The 20454-nt window shown below is 40.1% G+C and overlaps 1 protein-coding gene across 6 annotated transcripts in view; it reads left to right on the forward strand.

The window, feature by feature from the left end:
- TEAD1 (TEA domain transcription factor 1) overlaps positions 1–20106 on the forward strand; it is a 265236-nt gene extending 245130 nt beyond the window's left edge. For all 6 annotated transcript variants that reach the window (XM_070473393.1, XM_070473394.1, XM_070473395.1 and 3 more), the window contains 2 exons: positions 5904–6056; positions 12137–20106. In XM_070473393.1, the coding sequence (XP_070329494.1) occupies positions 5904–6056; positions 12137–12250 (267 nt within the window). In that variant the 3' untranslated portion in view covers positions 12251–20106. The remainder of the gene's footprint in view (positions 1–5903; positions 6057–12136) is intronic.
- The last annotated feature ends 348 nt before the right edge of the window (positions 20107–20454 follow it).

The following is a 20454-nucleotide window of genomic DNA, read 5'->3' on the forward strand; positions in this document are numbered from 1 at the left end:
ATTCCAGGAATTTTCATGGAGAAAGCATATACTTGGGGGGCTGTTCCTGGAGTGTGTTCTTTTCCACCCTCTATTTATCTCTACATGTCCCAGTATTGTGTTGATTTGATTACAGTAGCTTTGTAGCATGTTCTGACAAAATGTTGTCCACTGGAGAAGGGAATGACAAACAACTTCAGTATTCTTGCCTCAGGAATCCCATGAACAGTATGAAAGGCAAAAAGATATGACACTGAAAGATGAGCCCCCCAGGTCAGTAAGTGTCCAGTATACTACTGGGGAAGAGCAGAGAAATAGCTTCGGAAAAAATCAAGAGGCTGGGCCAAAGTGGAAATGATGCTCAGTTGTGGATGTGTCTGGTGATGAAAGTAAAGTCAGATATTGTAAAGAACAATATTCCATATTGTTAGGTCCATTAGGAATATTAGGTCCATGAATCAAAGTAAATAGGACGTGGTTAAGCAGAAGATTGCAAGAGTGAACATCGACATTTTAGGAATCAGTGAACTAAAATGGATGGGAATGGGTGAATTTAATTTAGATGATCATTATATCTACTACTGTGGGCAAGAATCCCTTAGAAGAAATGAAATAGTGTTCATAGTCAACAAGAGAGTCCAAAATGCAGTACTTAGGTGCAATCTCAAAAACAACAGAATGATCTTGGTTTGTTTCCAAGGCAAACCATTCAACATCACAGTAATCCCAAATACTAATGCCAAAGAAGCTGAAGTTGACCAGTTCTATGAAGACCTACAAGACCTTCTAGAACTAACACTCAAAAAAGATGTCCTTTTCATAATAGGGGATTGGAATGCAAAAGCAGAAAGTCAAGAGATACCTAGAGTAACAGGTAAATTGGACCTTGGAATATAAAATGAAACAGGGTAAAGGTTAATAGTGTATTGCCAAGAGAATGCACTGGTTACAGTAAACACCTCTTCCAACAACACAAGAAATGACTCTACATGGGCATCACCAGATGGTGAATACAGCAAACAGATTGATTATATTCTTTGCAACTGAAGATTGAAAAGCTCTGTACATTCAACAAAAACAAGACCTGGAGTTGACTGTGGCTCAGATCATCAGCTTCTTATTGCAAAATTCAGGCTTAAATTGAAAGTAGGGGGAACCACTAGACCATTCAGGTATGACCTACATCAGATCTCTTATGATTTTACAGTGTGACTGACAGGTTCAAGGGATTAGATCTGGTAGACAGAGTGCCTAAAGAACTATGGAGGGAAGTTCATAACATTACACAGGAAGAGATGACCAAAACCATCCTCAAGAGAAAGAAGTGCAGGAAGGCAAAGTAGTTATCTAAGGAGGCCTTACAAAAAGCTGAGAAGAGAAGCAAAAGTCAAAGGGGAAAGGGAAAGATATACCCAACTGAATGCCGAGTTCCAGAGTATTCTCTGGAGAGAGCAGGGAGAGATTAAGGAAGCCTTCTTAAGTGAGCAGTGCAAAAAAATAGAGGAAAACAATATAATGGGAAAGACTAGAGATCTCTTCAAGAAAGCTGGGGATACCAAGGGAACATTTCATGCAAAGGTGGGCACAATAAAGGAAGAAATGGTATGGACCTAACAGAATCAGAAGAGATTAAGAAGGGGTGGTGAGAATACACAGAAGAACTATACAAAAAAGATCTTAATGACCTGGACAACCATGATGGTGTGGTCACTCACCTAGAGCCAGACATCCTGGAGTGTGATGTCAAGTGGGCCTTAGGAAGCATTACTACAAACAAAGCAGTGGACGTGATGGAATTCCAGCTGAACTATTTCAAATCCTAAAGCTGCTGCTTTTAAATTGTTGCACTCAATATGCCAGCAAATTTGGAAAACTCAGTAGTGGCCATGGGACTGCAAAAGGTCAGTTTTCATTCCAATCCCAAAGAAAGGCAAGGCCAAAGAACGTTCAAACTAATGTACAATTGCACTAATTTCACATGCTATCAAGGTAATTCTCAAAATCCTTTTAAGCTCAGCTTCAACAGTGTGTGAATCGAGAATTTCCAGATGCACAAGCTGGATTTAGAAAAGGCAGAGGAAACAGAGGTCAAATTGACAACATTTATTGAATCATAGAAAAAGCAAGGTAATTCCAAAAAAAATCTACCTCTGCTTCACTGATCACCCTAAAGCCTTAGACTGTGTGGATCATAACAAACTGTGGAAAATTCTTAAAGAGATGGTGATAGCAGACAACCTTACCTGTCTCTTGAGAAACCTGTATGCAGGACAAGAAGCAACAATTAGAACCAGACATGAAACAAAGGACTGATTCAAAGTTGGGAAGGAGTATGTCAAAGCTGTTTATTGTCACCCTGCTTATTTAACTTATATATGGAGTACATCATGAGGAATGCTGGGCAGGATAACTCACGAGCTGGAATCAAGATTGCCAGGAGAAATAACAACCTCGGATATGTAGATGGTACCACTCTAATGGCAGAAAGCGAAGAGGTACTAAGGAGCCTCTTGATGAGAGTAAAAGAGGAGAATGAAAAGCTGGCTAAAATTCAACATTCACAAAAAAGACATGGGATCTAGTCCCCATCACTTCATGGCAAATAGAAGGGGAAAAAGTGGACACATTGACAGATTTTATTTTCTTGGCCTCCAAAATCACCTGTGAAAGGTAACTGCAGCCATGAAATTAAAAGACACCTGCTTCTTGGAAGGAAAGGTATGAGAAACCTAGAGAGCATGTTAAAAAGCAAAAACATCAGTTTGCTGAGAAAAGTCTGTCTAATCAAAGCTGTGGTTTTTCCAATGGTCATGTATGGATGTGAGAGTTGGATCATATGGAAGTCTGAGTGCCAAAGGATTGATGCTTCCAAGCTGTGGTGCTGGAGAAGACTCTTGAGAATCTCTTGGATTCCAAGGAAGTCAAACCAGTCAATCCTAAAAGAAATCAATCCTGAATGTTCATCAGAAGGACTGATGCTAAAGTTGAAGGTCCGACGCTTTGGCTACCTGTTGCAAAGACTCAAATCACTTTAAAAGACCCTGATACCAGGGAAGATGGAGGGCAGGAAGAGAAGTGGGCAACAAAGGATGTGATGGTTGGATGGTATCACCAACTCAATGGACATGAGTTTGAGCAAATTCCAGGAGATAGTGAAGGACAGGGAAGCCTAGCGTGCTGTGGTCCATGGGGTCTCAAATAGTCAGACACAACCTGGTGACTGAACAGCAACAGTAGCATTTTCTGATATCTGCTAGGGCAAATCAGTCTCCCTACTCTTTCTTTTCACATATTTTCTAGGCAGGTTACCAGCACTTATTCTTCCAAAGTTATGAGGTCATTTTTAAAATGTAAAGAAAAACAGAAGTCTTATTTGAGCAACCTAATTGTAATTGCCAGCTTCCCTGGTGGTCCAGACTATAACAAATCTGCCTGCAATGCAGGAAACCCGGGTTCGATCCCTGGGTCTGGAAGATCCCCTGGAGAAGGGAATGGCAACCCACTCCAGTACTCTTGTCTGGAGAGTCCCATGGACAGAGGAGCCTGGAGGGCTACAGTCCATGGGGTCGCAAAGAGTCGGGCATGACTGAGCGGCTAACACAACAATAACAACAGCAACAATTGTAATTGCATTAGATTCAGATATTATTTAGGGGCAGTTTGATATTAAATCTTTCTAATCAAGAATCTATTTGCATTTCCATCTCATTTTATCTATTTTAGTAAGATTTTACACTTTTCATGTGTAGATTCATCTCTTTCTTGTTAAATATATCTCTAAATATTATATAAATTTGTTAATACAGTTTTCAACTTCTAGTTTAATTACTAGAAGAAAGCTCCACTTTTTGCATATCTGTATTCTATTTGGCCATCTTGCCATACTCTGTCATTTATTTCTAGTGGTTTTCTCCCTCTAGATTCTTGGGTTTCCTGTGATATATTATCTTAGCAGCAAAAAAGGAAGACTATTTTATCTCTTCTTTTCCAATGTTCTTGCCACTTTTATTATTATTTTCTCACCTTCTTTTCATTTGCTAAAACTTCCGACACAGTTGTAAAAAGAAATAAAACAAATAGTGATGGTGAGTATCCTCATATGGTTACTGGTATCAGTAGAAACAGTTTTGACGTTTTAACATTGGATTTATTATTGGTTTTTATAAATGGTCTTTATTTTATGTTAAATTCTTTCTCTTCCTATTTTACTTAATTTTTTTGTTAGTAATAGCTGCAGTATTTTATCAAATGCCTTTTCAGCAACTCTTACTCTGTGTTTTTCCTCCAGTGTTTTGACATCACGAGTTAACAAACATCCTGTGTGTGAACCACCACAGGATTCCCAAAGAATGCTTTATTTTGGATCCTTAATGCACTGTTTGCTGTTTTACATAAGTGTTTGCATTGCATTAGTGATAGTAGTCTGTACGTTTCTTTTTTATAATCTCTTCATCATATTTCAGTATTGAATATACATCAGTTTTGCAAAAATAATTGGAATACCGACCTTTTTCTATGGTATAGAATAGTGTGAATAACATTGAAAATGTCACAAGATGAAATTTCTTTAAAGGTTACATAAAACTTAGCTGTAAAACCATTCGGTCTTTGGACTGTTTTCAGTGGTAGATTTCTACATAGTTTTTAGTTATTTCTACAGTAATTGACCAGCTGGAGTTTTCTACTTTTTGGTTCAGTGTTAGTGATTTGTGTTTTGCTGGGACATCATCCTATTCACTGGATTTTCTTTGCTTTTATTGATTGATTGATTGGTTGTTTGCTATAGTTACATGAAGTAACCTTTTCTTAACCTTCAGATTGATAATGTGACTGCTGTTTTGTCTCCTTTCTTTTCCATCTTAGGCTTATGAAGGGTTTATTTTGTCTTTTTAAAAAGTTAGATTTTTACATCTTGTCTACACTTTAAATTTCCTTTGCATTCATTTGAATTTCTTTATTAATTAATTTCTTTAAATAATAATAAATAATAAATAATTAATAAATTAATTTCTTTATTAATTTTTGGTTCCTGATTTTCACTGATTTTGGTTTATTTTGTAGGGTTTATTAATTTTTTAAGATGTGTACTCAGTTATGTAACTTTTCATCTTTAATAATGAAGACATGAAGCTGCTTTCCTCTAAGTACAGCTTCACTGAATCCCCAAAATTTGATGTAAATATTTTCTTTTTCATTACTCTAGATAGCTTGTATTTCTTTTTAAATTCCTCTTTGATCCAAAGTATCTAAGAGTGTCTTTCTTCTCTCTGAATGTTTCAGTGGGATCTTCAAATATGTATTTAAGTGTTTTGTTAGTCACCCAGTCCTGTCTGACTCTTTGCAACCACATGGACTGTAGCTTGCCAGGCTCCTCTGTCCATGGAATTTTCCAGGCAAGAATACTGAAGTGGGTTGCCATTTCCTTCTCATATGTATATGTATAAAACATTTTTTAAAATTAAAGACATAACATAGCCAGGGGCTCATGATCAGTGTGAAGCAATTTTTCCTAAAGTAGAGATATTAGCTGCATTGGTTTTTGGCCTATGAGGCCTTATCACAATAAAGAAAGATTTTCTGTGGACTCTTTGAAGAATTGTGACTAGCTGGGCTTGCTCTCACAAATTTCTAGGTAGGGAATCACTCAGCAGGCAATTATATTTTTCTCCTGACCTTTGCTGAAAAAACATCTATACAACTTTTCATTAAAGTATTTTTACAATTTAAAAAAAATTCCAGAAAAATAATGGATTCTCGGTATGGTGTTAAAATTGGAGTTAGGATTTTCTTTAATTAAGTAAAGTACATAAGTAGTACAACATATAACAGCTGATTCATGTTGAAAAAGTGAAATGTTTTTATAGATAATCATATCTTTTTCATGTATTTTGAAGTCAGAAGTATAAACCCTTTTTCCCTCACAGACGGAATACGCAAGGTTTGAGAATGGCCGATTTGTCTACCGAATAAACCGCTCCCCAATGTGTGAATATATGATCAACTTCATCCACAAGCTCAAACACTTACCAGAGAAATATATGATGAACAGTGTTTTGGAAAACTTCACAATTTTATTGGTAACTATTTTGTCTCTTTCCTGTTTTGTCAGACTCAGCCATGAAGCTGCCAGGGAAGAGGGACCTGGGTGGGTCTGGGTCCCAGGGGGTCAGCCAGCAGCCGGATTCATGCATCCATAAGGCAAACTTGGTGTGGCTCAGGTTTGTGAAAGAGAAGGGCTCTCATCTGGCTGGGCTTTCTAAGCTTGGCAGAACTGGAATTTGGGGAAGGAGGATAGAGGTAATAAAACTAGATTCTCAATTCTGGTTGCACATTAGAGAAACCTGAAGAATGTCTTTAAAATCCTGATGGCAAGACTGCATCCTGGATCAGTAAAATTAGAATCTCTGAGGATAGGACCCAGGCATGCATTTTTATAAAGTTCCCCGGGTTATCCCAGCAGTAGCTAAGCTTAAGTCTCAGCAGCCCGGTAGTATACAAACCATAAATGAGGCAAAAGCTGAGTCAGCAGGTTTGTACTTAAGGCATACCTACACTCATTTCAGGAAGGGTTTACAGGCCTTATTATAAGTAGCATATATTAATATAGCAAAACGTAAACTCTCAGTACCAGGAGAAATATTAACTAGAATATAATGGCATAACCAGCAGCAGGAGAGCCGGAGAATGTTCATGGGCTGAAAAGCATGGTCAAAACTTAACAGGCAGCTAAAGAGCAAGGAGAAAGCAGTAGTGCTCAAGGTCCATGATGGGAAAATTTTCCGGTTCCCTTGGGCAATGCTCTGTGTGGGTTTTTTTTCCCCCAAATATTTAACTTCTAAACAATTTATCGTGGAGACTTCATTTGGTGACTTAAGAAGGTTAATAAGTACAATGTTCTCCTCAAAATACACCCATAAAATATGTAGTAATGGATTTCATAAGGCTCGTTTTTCAAAAAATAACATTCCTTGGTTAAACCAAAGGCAAAATGCCAAAACAAAATTCAGTGGAAGCAATTTTTGCTAAAAGGGGCAGCAGGACAATACTGTGGTCAAATATTCAGCCCTCTGAAGGCCTGCATTGTTATTCTTTGTTACCAGAATTTAGAATTAGAATACTTGAAGAGCAGGAATTCTGTACCTGGACGCTTTGGATTCAATGGGACACTGTTTTTCAATCCGTGTGTATAAGTGTTAGTCACTCAGTTGTGTCTAACTCTTTATGATTCCTTTGACCACAGCCTGCCAGGCTCCTCTGTCCCTGAAATTCTCCAGGCATGAACACTGAAGTGGGTAGCCATTCCCTTCTCCAGGGCATTTTCCCGATCCAGGGATCAAATCCAGGTCTCATGCATTGCATACAGATTCTTTACCATGTGAGCCACCAGGAAAGCCCTGTAATGTACTGGTAAAAAAGAAAGAAAATAAAAGACTGTCCCCTAGTTTCTCCCAAAACCCTGATCTATGGTTTTTGCCCATTTTTTATGATGTAAATATACCTTCCATGGGCACTTTGAAGCTACAGTGGCCATCTAGCTCATGAAATTCCTTAATATATAACAATAACATTCAAAACTAGTAGGAACCAGTTCCTGTATACCACTGTAAAAATAAATAAATAAAAATTAAGAAATTTAAAACCTCTGCCTATTGGATTTATCCAGGACACTTTAAAAAATTCGGGGGATTTCCCTGGTTGTCCAGTGTGTAAGGCTCCAGGCTCCCAATGCAGGGGGCCGAGGTTTGATCCCTGGTCAGGGAACTAGAACCCACATGCTGCAGCTGAGACCCCAGTGCATCCAAATAAGTAAATATTTTTAAAAAAATTCTGAAGGAGGGAGCCGAGCATCATGGTTTTTGTTTATTTTTACTGCTCTCCAGGTAGTTCTGGTATGCAGCCAGGTTGAGACCCATTGTTATATGGGATTGGTGGTGAGCCACAGGGAGCCTCAGTTCACTGACTTGTGATTATGGGCATACAGTAGGCAGACAGATGGTTTTGTATACTGTTTTCATTTATTCCAAGAAGAGAATCTCAGTGGATTCTCCTGTGTGTCCATGTTCCTCTGAAACTTGGAAGCTAGTAGTCTGGGAGAAAGTTTAAAAAACGTATTCTTCACTAACTCTTCATCATTATCCTTTTCTTTAATGATCTTTGGTGAAAATTGAGCAGTTCAAGGTTTAGGATGCTGGCAGGTACTTTGCTGTAGATGCTTTTTGTTGTTACTTAAGGACGTATGAATCACCTTAGTGCTCAGATGAGCAGAAAGTGAGTATGGCATCCTTATGTGGATGTTAAATAACCTCAGAAGTTAACCAAAACTCTCTGAATGGATGGCCACCCTCCCTCTCCTGAAAGAGATCTGTTTCTTACAAACCAGTGAGACTATTTCAGCACATTAAGGAATATATGTCTCAGTCCCTAAAACCCAACCTCAAACACAACCAGGAAATATATGACCTGGGAAAGCTGTGAGTATCTATTACCCACAGAACCCATTAACTATTATATTGGTAATGCCTCTTTGAAAACATGGCTTCCATCCAAAGAACTTACCAGGTAAAATTAATTTTAAAACATATCAACTACATAAATCCCTTTGTTATAAAGAATTAATAGCTCTTAATAAATATTTGCTAGGAATAATATTTTTCTGTAGAAAAATGAAATTAAGCCAGCACTCCTGGGTAATGAGGTCATCTCGCTGATAAACAGCAGAGATCATACTTTTCAGTGCTTCCTTGGAGGAGGTGGGGTTAAGGACATAGCCAGGATGACAGCTGTTGGACGTAGTTGCAGGTGTTTTACTAGGTCATTGAATACAAAACCGGAGAAGGCAATGGCAACTCACCCCAGTACTCTTCTCTGGAAAATCCCATGGACAGAGGAGCCTAGTGGGCTGCAGTCCTTGGGGTCGCTAAGAGTTGGACACGACTGAGCGACTTCACTTTCACTTTTCAGTTTCATGCATTGAAGAAGGAAATGGCAACCCCCTCCAGTGTTCTTGCCTGGAGAATCCCAGGGACGGGGGAGCCTGGATGGGGTCGCACAGGGTTGGACACAATTGAAGCGACTTAGCAGCAGCAGCAGAATACAAGACCTGTATGTCACCAAGACCAGTTCCAGGCCTTACTGGCTTGTGGGCTAGTCTCTGGTTTCATCAGGATGACTCCGGAATTGAGGTGACCCTGTAGGTTCAGGGCCCTAATAATGGCAGTCAGGCCAAGGAAGGCAGCACCTGAATTGTGGGCCAAGGATTCCAGTCATCTTTTGAGGTCGCACTTTGACATACAGCTTGCTAGAAACATTTTTTTCTTTCCTCCTTCATCTCAAGCATGACGCGTAAATAGGATATAGGACATATTCTTTCACAGAAAGTTTGCAAGAAGGTAAGCTAGATCACAGAAGTTCCAGGCACAATGCTGAATCTTTTGTAGATATGAAATTCTCACTGCAGAACTGTGAGGTCATTTGTATTCCCATTTTATGGATAGAGGAATGTTAGGCCTCCCTGAGGTCACAGAGCCAATGATAGACATAAATTAAGATTTGAATTGAGAGAAAAGACACTTTGCAGTGTATGTCGTGGTCATGGAATGAGAAGACTTGGGTTTAGGACCCAGCTCCACCTTGGTTAAGTCATTTAAAATCTCCAGACCTCATTTTTCCTCCATTTACAAAGTGCTCAAATCTCCCCTCTCCACTTTGTTGGTTATTGAGAGTGTTTTCATTTGTTCAGCTAAACAATGGAGAGGTTTACCAATTGCTGGAATACAGTGCAAATAAAACACAGGAAATGTGGGCCCGGTGAGGGGAACGAGGTAGGTAAATAGTCGATGACCCTGCAAGGCATCGTGGCCACGGTACGCTTGTGAAAGAGGAGTTGAATTGCCTGAGCAGGCACCTGTAGTTTGAGTGAGGTAGGGAATTCTCAGGGATGTTAAAAGATGATGTCTAAGTTGCCTCGATGGATAAGCAGATGTATTTTTCACATTTACCAAGAAAAGGGTCATTCAATGGGTGCATACTGACATGTCAGGTGCAGAGCTGCGGTGAACTGGGCAATCGGGGCAGGCACCCTGGAGTCTGGTGAGAGAGGTGGCCTTTTGTCAGGCACAGGGGAGTCACCAGATGCGTAACTCAGCTGTGGTGGATGGCTGGTAAAGGTTGGTGCATGGTGCCAAGAGGTGTGTAATGAGAGGTCAGGGAAGGCTTCTCTGAGCAACAAACAGCTGAGAGGTGTCTGCCGGATGGCTAGATAGGCAGAGAAGGTAGGAGGGAATACTGCGTGTAGGAGGAAATGTGGCGCTGGGAGGGCTGGAAATGGAGCAGTGTGACTGGCCCAGGGAGAAAGAGGAGGGTGCTGGCCAGGTAGGACCAGCCAGACTGGGCCCTGTCTCTTCTCATGCTCATCCTGGTAGGATGAGAACAGGCTTTCTCCTCATCCTGAATTTCAAAAGAGTCCATTCAGTTTTTAAGCAGGAGGGTGGTGGTGTCAGATTTATATCTCTTTCAAGGTTATGGTGGCTGCTGTTGTGCAGATGGAACTGGTGCCCAGCAAGGGTAACTCCTGGTAGGGGAGTCCAGATCAGGTTTGCTGGTACCTTGGGTTGTGGCAGTGGAAAAGGGAGATGGATTCAAGAACTCTTGAGGAGATAAAAGCAGCAGAACATGACATTGGTTTGGATGTGGGGATTAGGAAGAGAGAGATTTCAGTCATGAAAGACTTGCACACTTGGAGTATTTGATCTGTAAGGGAAGTGGCAGGGAGTGAGACAAGAAAAGCAGGTGGATGTTAGTATTGAAAAAACTTCATTACTCAGAAAAAGTAGATGATTCATCACTGTATCCATTCATTTATTTAGAGCAGCATGGCATAACAGGTAAGAAAAAGGTCTTCAGAGTCAGAAGATCTGGGTTTTTTGTTGACATTGAAAGAGAAAGTGAAGGTCACTCAGTGGTGTCGTCCCACTCTTTGCGACCCTGTGGACTATACAGTCCATGGAATTCTCCAGGCCAGAATCCTGGAGTGGGTAGCCTTTGCCTTCTCCAGGGGATCTTCCCAACCCAGAGTCCAAACCCAGGTCTCCCACATTGCAAGTGGATTCTTTACCGGCTGAGCCACAAAGGAAGCTCAAGAATACTGGAGTGGGTAGCCTCTCCCTTCTCCAGCAGATCTTCCCGACCCAGGAGTAGAACTGGAGTCTCCTGTATTGCAGGCGGATTCTTTACCAACTGAGCTAGGAGGGAACCCTTTGTTGACATTAGTACAACCTTAAATTAACCCCAAGCATCTTCCCTTGTCAAACAGGGGTGAAATGACATCTGCTGTTGGAGTTGGAATATTACATGAGATTCTTCCTGCAAAGTGTTTAATACCGAGGAGATGCAGAGTAAACAGTCAACAGATAGTGGCTATTATTCTGTGAATGTCCATCCATTCAGCAAATACAGTAGATCCTTGAACTGCATGGGTTTGAACAGCATGACTGTTCTTTTGCTCTGCACTTTCTTCACTGAACCAGGCACTACATGTTAATGTAGTGGTGAGTCAAGTCACTCACAGAGCTATGTCTCCCAATGACTATTGTGGAACAAAATTTGGTAAAGATTTAGGGATAAGATAGGAAACAGTTCGTAGAATAAATGACTGTCCTATGGGACAGAATTAAAGAAAATTCTCTATGTTGTTTAAAAAAAAAAGTCACACCCCTCCCCCCTCAAAAAAACCTCACGCTAATTCTTATGGTGTCTTCTTAGGCTCAGATTATGAGTGAGACCCCATCTGTAAGGTCTTTCTTACATATGGTAACTAAACTTAGAATTTAAGTTGGACCCTTAATATCCTGAGTTTGTGCAGGAGGGGGCAGAGTGAGGCTGAATAGATCTCTAATAATCCACTTTTTGAAATTTAGACCCTGTATTCGTCTCTGAGTAAACCATCTCATCATGGCACAGGTGGAATATTTTTATTCATGTGGTGTTTGATACAGATATTTTTTGTGTGTGTATGTATATATATATATTACTTAAAAAAATTTATTGAAGTGTAGTTGATTTATAATGTGTTAATTTCTGCTATACAGCAAAGTGATTCAGTTATACATACATATATGTATATATGTATCCTTTTTTACACTTTTATTTTTTTTAACAGGTGGTAACAAACAGGGATACACAAGAAACTCTCCTGTGCATGGCCTGTGTATTTGAAGTTTCAAATAGTGAACATGGAGCACAGCATCATATTTACAGGCTTGTAAAGGACTAACCGTGGTTATTTATATATATAGATATCTGTATATACACACACACATATGTGCGCACACACACACACTCTCTCCATGATCGAACGACTGACTGTAAACCTCACCATGCAGGGGTGCTGCCCTGGCCTTGAGGTCACCCCGATTTTTCTAAATCCTGTTTGAAGTCATTTTTTCATGTGTTCATACTCATTGTAGCTGTGAAGTTCTGGTACAGTTGTAAAAAGAGAAGTCAAGTTGTTTCTGTGTTACTCAGATCCACAGCCCACAATTCCTCGGAAAGGTGAACCTTAAGAACCCAAGTCTCTGTCTGCAGAGACCTATTTCTCATTGTGGTAGAAAAAAAATTGAGACAGAGCATTTACCATTGGACATTTACAGCCTTTATACAAATGTATTTAGTGTGTTTTTTTTTCCAACATTAAATTCTTGTTTTAAGATACAAGTAAAATTAATCTTTAAATATAAATGTAAATTAGTACACAAAACTAAGAATCTTTAGACTTATCTTTGTAACTAATTAGGGTGGAAGTTATGAAAGAATGTAATTCACTAAATTATTTTTTAAATGAAACTTTTCTTTCTTTTTGAAACCAAATGTTGAAATATAGCCTTAAGAAATACTTGGTAGAAATATCCTAATGAGACAAATTTGTACTTTTTTTCCTCAAGGTTAAAACTAATCTCCTAATCCATTAAAACTCTTGAAACAGGTATTACAGAGGAAGAAAACTTCACCCCTTATCCTTAACATATATAGTATATTTAAAAAATATAAAATTGTATTGTACTAATGTGATGATTATTTAATGAAAAAAAAAGATGGCTCTTTTTGCAATAAGTAGATAAATACTGAAAATCTAAGCTTACAATGTTTATAGTCTTGTGTGTGCAGTTATATTTTATATGGACAACCAAATTTTTTTATTAAGATGAGTAAATATTTGAACCACTGAAATTTAATAACAAAAATTCAAAATTGGCATGAATACTGCACTGTGAGCTGCAAATTATAGAAAACCCTGTGGCTGGGAGAAAGTTCATCAAACCAAACTTGTAAAAGGCTCATCAGTTTTAGGATTTCTGCTCCCCAGAAAATCACAAGCATACTCACCAGCCTGTGGATAAATTATTTCTGGTGATCCAGCATGCATATTAACCTGTTGTAACTATGTGTGTATGTGTGTGTGTGTACATACAGACATATACATATATAGTTATTCAACGCTTATTTATTGAACATCTGTTCAGTGTCACTCAGTCTGCCAGGTGCTGATACATGTATTTCTCAATCTGTGTCCGTAGATTTTGGTGTATTCTCTAAGGACACCCATTTTCTTGACATCTCTCAATAAGTCACAATACTTACTTGACTGAAGCTGAAGAGGCTCAGCTATCTATCTCTGCCCTTTCCAAACAGGTTCATTTGGGACGTTTTCTTCCCAAGAGAGATTCAGCTTTCCAACCCATATATTCCAAAGCATTGTCCAGGCAGAGTTGGTTTGGTGTGGTCACATGTCTTGTTACTTCCATACATTGGGAAGGGGACAGGGCGTACTCCCTACCTTCCTGAAGGAAATTGACTTGTTGACAATTGTCGGAATGTTAACGCTACAGAACATGAAATGTCTTGGAAGTTGTAAAGCATGTCAAGACTTTTATATCAAGCCAGAAAAGTAAAAAAAGCTTTGTACTGTCACATTCAAGTAACCTACACACCCTCTTCCCTATTCCCCCCAACCAACTGTGACCCTGCTTATATATTGGCTAGTATCTGAGGTCAGGAGCATGAGGGTGTGGCTGGTTTGTGGAAACAGAATGCTGAACCACGCCTAACCGCACCCAAACCCATGACCCTGGTCCCTGGGAAGACCAGAGGAAAAAGTGCAGAACTTTCCCCTTTTGGAATGCACATCCCTTACGTCAGCCAGCAGGATGGTGTGCATCTTCCCTCCATAAACAGACTACAGTTTGTTCCCTGATTCCAAGTAGGCCTTTGAAGAGTTGACCCAGCGGCCCACCCTTCCATCTGGTTTTCGGCCCACGTATTAAGCTTCTCATTTGGTCAACATACTTATGACTTCTGTTGGTCATCCCTCTTACAGGTGCTTCTTTTGCTCCCATCTCCTGCATCTTACTGAAGATTACCCCCAGTCTTCTCAGGACCTAGGGGTGCAAGTGGTCTTAGGTGGCCATCCCAGAACTTCAGGGGAAGAGGTATTTGGTTCACGTTCTCTCCCGGGGATGGGACTCTTCCTTGCTGCCAGGAGGGCTCTTAGGATTTACTTTTTTCAAAGCACAAATAGACTGAGACCCAAAAACACCAGCTAGAGATTAGTTCTGTTAACTGGACAGTAGATCATACCCTGGCCTCCAGGGTCAGGCTGGGCCCTCTGATGCTTGTCCTCTTCCTCCAAATGCCTTTGTAGTTGCGTTTGGGGTCTCCATGGATGACCTTGAGGGTTACTTTTTGCTCTTAAAAAAAGTTTGCTTCTTGTCTTGTTCTAAAGATTTCTCCAGGGCAGGTAGTTCCCCTGTCTGTCTCTTCTAAATTAGACCCTGGGATTAGATTTGTGTGACAACATCTAATCCAAGTCTGATTTTTGGTCTTTGACCATTCATGGCAGAGTCTTATTCATTTGTCAAGCTTTCTGAACCATAAAGAAGCCTTTCCAAAACTCTGTCCTCACGGCTCTCTTCTGGGTGCTCCATCTCCTGGTTGACCCTCCACTCCCAGGATTGATTCAGGGACATCTTGTGCTTTCACTGGAGGGTTTGAAGGCCACTTTCCACAGCCTGAAGAGGAAGAAACTAAAGAACTGAGCTTTGGTCTCTTGGCGTTCATTTCCCATCTTAGTAAGTGACCTAAGTAAAGTCGAGGCTTTCTCAAAACATGTCCTAGAATCCCAGAATGTCTAAGCTACCCTAGACCAGGGTTTCTCAACCCTTTCTAGACACTGCTGACATTTGGACCAGATAATTCTTCGTGGTGCAGGGCTGTCCTGTGCCTTGTAGGAGGTTTAGCAGCATCCCTGGCCTCTGCCCACTAGACACACTCTTTCCCCAGTTGTCACAACCCCAAGTATCTCCAGACATTGCCAAATGTCCCGCGGGCCACAGAATTGCCCCTGCTTGAAAAGCACTGCCCTACATCCACAGGTCACAAATGCCATACTTGACATCTTCTTTTTCCTTCCATTTTATCCTGAGAAAGCTTCTCTCCTGGGAGCCTTGTTTCAGGCCATCAAGAGACAGGTAGGAATATTATTCAAATGACATTGTGTCCATGTTTCTTCCTGTTTCAGAGCTTCTACTTCACAACAGAGTCTCTCAGCTACAAGTATTCTTTCCTTCCTCCCTGGGGAAATCGGGGACAACTGGTTACCAACATCCCTGTGATCAACTCATACTGCTTAAAGAGCATTTCTAATTTGCTCTTCATTCCTTATTTCGTCTGGTTAAAAAATGCCACCCATTTTCATTATTTCCCATAAGGTTATTGTTCTCATTATCAGACCTTTCATCATTTCAGTAAATATCTTCTGGCCTTCTACTTTTAGTGTTAGACTCAATGTTTTTTGTAGAATTTATAGAAACTTCTGGAACACTTCATCTTTAAGGATGGAGGAGAGAAGGACTCGTTTTGTAAGGGGACTGCTGGAGTTATTCTTTACTAAGCTATAGGAGAGCACAGTCTACAGGCATACCTCGGAGGTTGCACAGGCTTGATTCCAGAGAACCACAAAAAAGCAAATGTCACAGTAAAACGAGTCACATGGTGCATGTGAAAGTTATGTTTACGCTATATTGTAGTCTATTAAATGTGCAATAGTATTATGGCTAAAAAAAAAAAAAATCAATGCACATACCTTAGTTAAGATATTGCTGAAAAATGCCAAAACAATGACAATAGTAACTTAAAGATCACAGATCACCATTAAAAATATGAAAACAATGAAAAGGTTGGAATATTGTGAAAATTATCAAAACATGACACCAACACAAAGTGAGCAAATGCTGTTGGAAAAATGATGCTAGCAAACTCATTTGATACACACCTGCAGTTTGTAAAAACTGCAATATTTGTGAAACGTGAGAAAACGAGGTATGCCCGTGACCTCCTCCAGTCTGTAGATGAGAGAGCTGAGACCCGGAGGAGACGTGACTTGTCCAAAGTCATGTGCTGGTCCGTGACAGCTGGCTAGGAAGGCTCTAGGACTCTTGCCACTTGATCCTTGGCCTTTTGGTGGGGGTTGTTCCTCTTTGGTGCTCAGTGAGGAAGAGAGGGAGAGGAAGACCCTTCTCCTGCCAGAGCAAGAGCATCCCCCGGGGTTGATGCTGCTGCTTCCTTGAGGGTCTTGTTGGGGAGGCATCCACCAGCAGATAGGAAAGCTGATGAGCCTTTTCCTTACCCCGAGGACAGTTCACCTGCCACAGGCTCTGAATCAAATTTCTCTGAATCAAACATCCCAACAGCAAAGTCCCACTCTCAGACCAGCCAAAAAAAAAACCAGCCCCATGCCCAGAACTTGGTGTTACAGACCCAAGTCTTCTCTTTAGGTCTCAACACTCTAGTGGCTTTTGCAGTTTGTTTTTGTACAAACGTAAATTATTTAAATCACACAAGATGACAGTCAACTTTTCAAACCAGGTACCGATCACTTGTATGATTTTTGTCTATGCTCTGGTACACTACGCCTGTTCTAACGAAGGGTAGAACCCATTTTGTGTGTTGGTGTTCACACCTGCGACATTAAGAGGATACGTCTGCATTGCTTCTTTCCTTCTGTTGATGTTTCTGTGGCGAAACCCTGCACATGTCATTTCTGAAAAGCCTTAAATCTTCGCGATGTTGCATGTAGGGTTTGCAGTGCAGAAGGCTGCCTCAGAACTGTGAGCCCTTTTGTAAGCTGGAAGCATTTCTCTTACTATTGTTACTTTTGTAGGAAGTTTTCAATTCAGAGCTGCCAAAGCGTTCAGTAAGCAGTGCCTTAGTGATACTTAGTCGTGCCGCCAGCCTTTTCTCACACCAGTTCTCTATGTCCCTTTGCTAATCGGCCCAGTATTTAAAACAGAATAAGCAATTGTTGTTTTCAATTTTGTTTTTCGTAAGCCCATTTTTCTCCATATCTATAGGAAACTGACTTCTTGGTCTGAAATCCGAAATGAGCAGAAGTCAGTTCATTGACCACACCGTCCAATGTCTATACCAAAACGGAAGGTCTTGCAACTTCATAGTTTACTATGAAAAGCAAATTGTACACTTTAAATGTTGCCTTTTAAATCCACGACCAAAAACTTAGCTATTTGTGAACCTTCTGCACTCTAGCATGAAAGTGCCTTTGGTTTGAGATTCCAGCTTAGAAAAGTGCTGCCATAATCATGATAATTTGTAGAGAGACCAAAAATATTCTGAGATCACCGTAATGCCTTTGGTTTACCGGGATGAATAACCAACGACAGGCCTCTGTTCACAAGAGCACGACGCAGACCCCGCCTGCTGTGCATCCTACGCCGTAGGGGAGCACCCCCCCCACTCCCAGCCCTGGAGCCCACGGCAGCAGGAGGCTCCCCCGAAACTGGTATGTCTGTGTGCCGTGCCCCAGTGCGCCATCCCTGCCCGTCGCCCAGCCCTGCGTGCGCCCGAGGGGACTCGCGCACAGCCCGCAGGCCGTCAGCCGGTGGACAGGTGTGACCTCTCAGTCTGTAGAGCCTGCCCTTCCACTCAGATGCCAGCGCGCACTTCTCCGGTTTACGCAGTGATACCGTTTTGAAAGTTGGAAGCCTCAAACTGAGATGACAGTGCAGAACAAAAAATGGTTTAGGGTCATCACAATTGACGTGTTCTTCTTAGGGCGAAAATGTTGACTCTGAGTGTTGTCTGAATGTGCTATGAGAAACTCCCAAAGAGTACCACTCACAATTTGGAATTTTCAAAGAATGTTCCAGACCTCTAAAAGGGCAACTCTTTTAGAGTCCGTGTTGGCTTTTATCAAAACTTTGTGTAAATTGGGAAAACTGATAGAGGGGAGGAAGAGGAGTGAAAAGGACGAGAAGGCAAAAACACCAGCCAAATAAAAGCCAGGACAAAAAAAAAAGATTGTTCTTTACCAATATAGACTTTACAATGACATTAGAATCATTGAAAGTTAGCCTCTGAATGCGTATGATCCGTCTGTTTCTACCTGGTGTCTTTAAGAATACCCTCTTTGGGCTCTCTGAAACTTCAGAAGTGATTTCTATCCACACCAAGTTGTGAGTACTCATAGAAGTTTATACAATGAAAAAAAAAAGTCAAAAGGAAAATTGCTCAACACAAGTCATAGTTAGCTGCTTGAATTCAGCCCCTCCCTGTCATGTCAAGACTACACCACAACTTGGAAGAAATTAATCAAATATTTATTTTCCTGTTTCCCTCTTCAACTGTTACTGCTTTCTTTGGCAATAGTTTTCTCTCATTAACTCATTGCTTATATTGTTAAGAATGAAGGTTTGTGTTTAAAATGTATTGCATTGCAAAGGATAGTTTCACTGAAGTCACGCACCATTAAATTAGATGAAATATTTGTATTTATTGTCCTACTTCCTAAGCTGTTAACTTGTTTTATTCTGTGAATTTGCATTGAGTCTGTCATATGCCCCACTCCATCATTTTAATATTTGAAATGGCATTTATTTTCCCTCTGTTCATCATTAAGTAGGGTCAGATTTCAAAAGATTCCACCTCTCTCAGGCTGGCTGTCTTTTGTCTGACTTCCATTGTGAAATTTTCTTGTTCCCCTTTTTCTTAAGAGAGGCTGACAGAATCTAGGTATATATCAGTTGGAAACCAGTCTCTGGTTTTCTCTCTCCCTCCCTTCCTTCTTTCTCTTTTCCTTTTTGCCTCAGTCCTTTTCTGTGATTAGTTTCACTGTGTAAATTAGATATGAACTGCACTTCTTAAAAAAAAAAAATCTCCCTGTTACCTCCTTGAAAGAGTCACTTCCGTAGGCCTTTTTCAGTAGGCTCATGACTGCAGATAAGGAAGAAAAAAAAAGTAAAAACAAAAACTACGTGCCTAAAAATGACAAAAAAAAAAGTTTTGTAACATTTAAAAAAGAAACCTGAATAGCCTTTAATTCTTATTAATATGCTTAAATTTTATGTAAATTGATTTTTGCCACGTGTGTTTGTTCACATTCTCAATGACGTAATGGGATTCTCGCAGTCTGTGTCTTCGTGTCACGTGTATAAAATGGGCTTGTGACGTAAGCGTTTCATCTGTTCAGTGGTTCCTTTAATATTGTACTGCTGCTGGGAGTGGGCTGAGGAGTCTGCCTTTGGGCAGTAAGCTTCCTCTTGGATAGATTGGAGAGATGGGGGGTGGGGGGTGCAAATTCTCACATATGTTTTCTTAACCTATTTGCAGAAGCTTTCAAAAGGCATTTGGTTAAACCTCTTGGCAGTACAGTATTCTTGTATTTGTTAATGTCTGTGTTTAGGTACTGGTACCTTTTTGTTTAAAAATGTTCTAAGTGTTGGCTTTAAAGTGAATTTATCTTTAGTATGATAGTTATATGAAAATTATAGGGTTTGTGTGCAGAGAATTTTTTTATAAAGTGCTTTGTAAAAAAAAAAAAATGTATTCTAGCTTTCGCGGTACATATGTGTGATAACTGTAATATCCATGACAGTTAAGTGCAATTATTTCATCACTCTAAAAATGCTATTTTTGTGTCAGTTCCTGCAGGTGTTTTCATGTCTTTGCAAAGTGACACATTTTGATGCCTTCTTGATAAAGTGGTAGACATTTTGTAGCTTTATAGAAACTTTGTATTCATACGGTATCAATGAAAAATAAAGAAAATGAAAGTGTGGGTCACCTTTTTTATCTGCAGAAATGTATGTTGTTGAAAATGAAAAGGTGTTTTATGTGTTATGGCTGAATGTATGGAGGACAGAGGGAAGGAGGTTAAAATAGAGGTCTTTTCATGGTGTCCACTGAGCTCAGCGTAGTAATTGGAGCATGAGTGTTAATGTCTATCAGGGTTTCTTTCTTTGTTTATTTTTTTAAATTGATGTGTAGTTGATTTACATTGTTGTTTTAGTTTCAAGTGTGGAGCAAAGTGATTCAGTTATACATGCACACATATCTTTTTTTTCATATTCTTTTCCCCTTTAGGTTATTACAAAATACTGAGTATAGTTCCCATTAACAAGGTTTCTTAAA

The sequence above is a fragment of the Odocoileus virginianus genome, chromosome 10, assembly GCF_023699985.2.
Source record: "Odocoileus virginianus isolate 20LAN1187 ecotype Illinois chromosome 10, Ovbor_1.2, whole genome shotgun sequence".
NCBI lineage: Eukaryota > Metazoa > Chordata > Mammalia > Artiodactyla > Cervidae > Odocoileus > Odocoileus virginianus.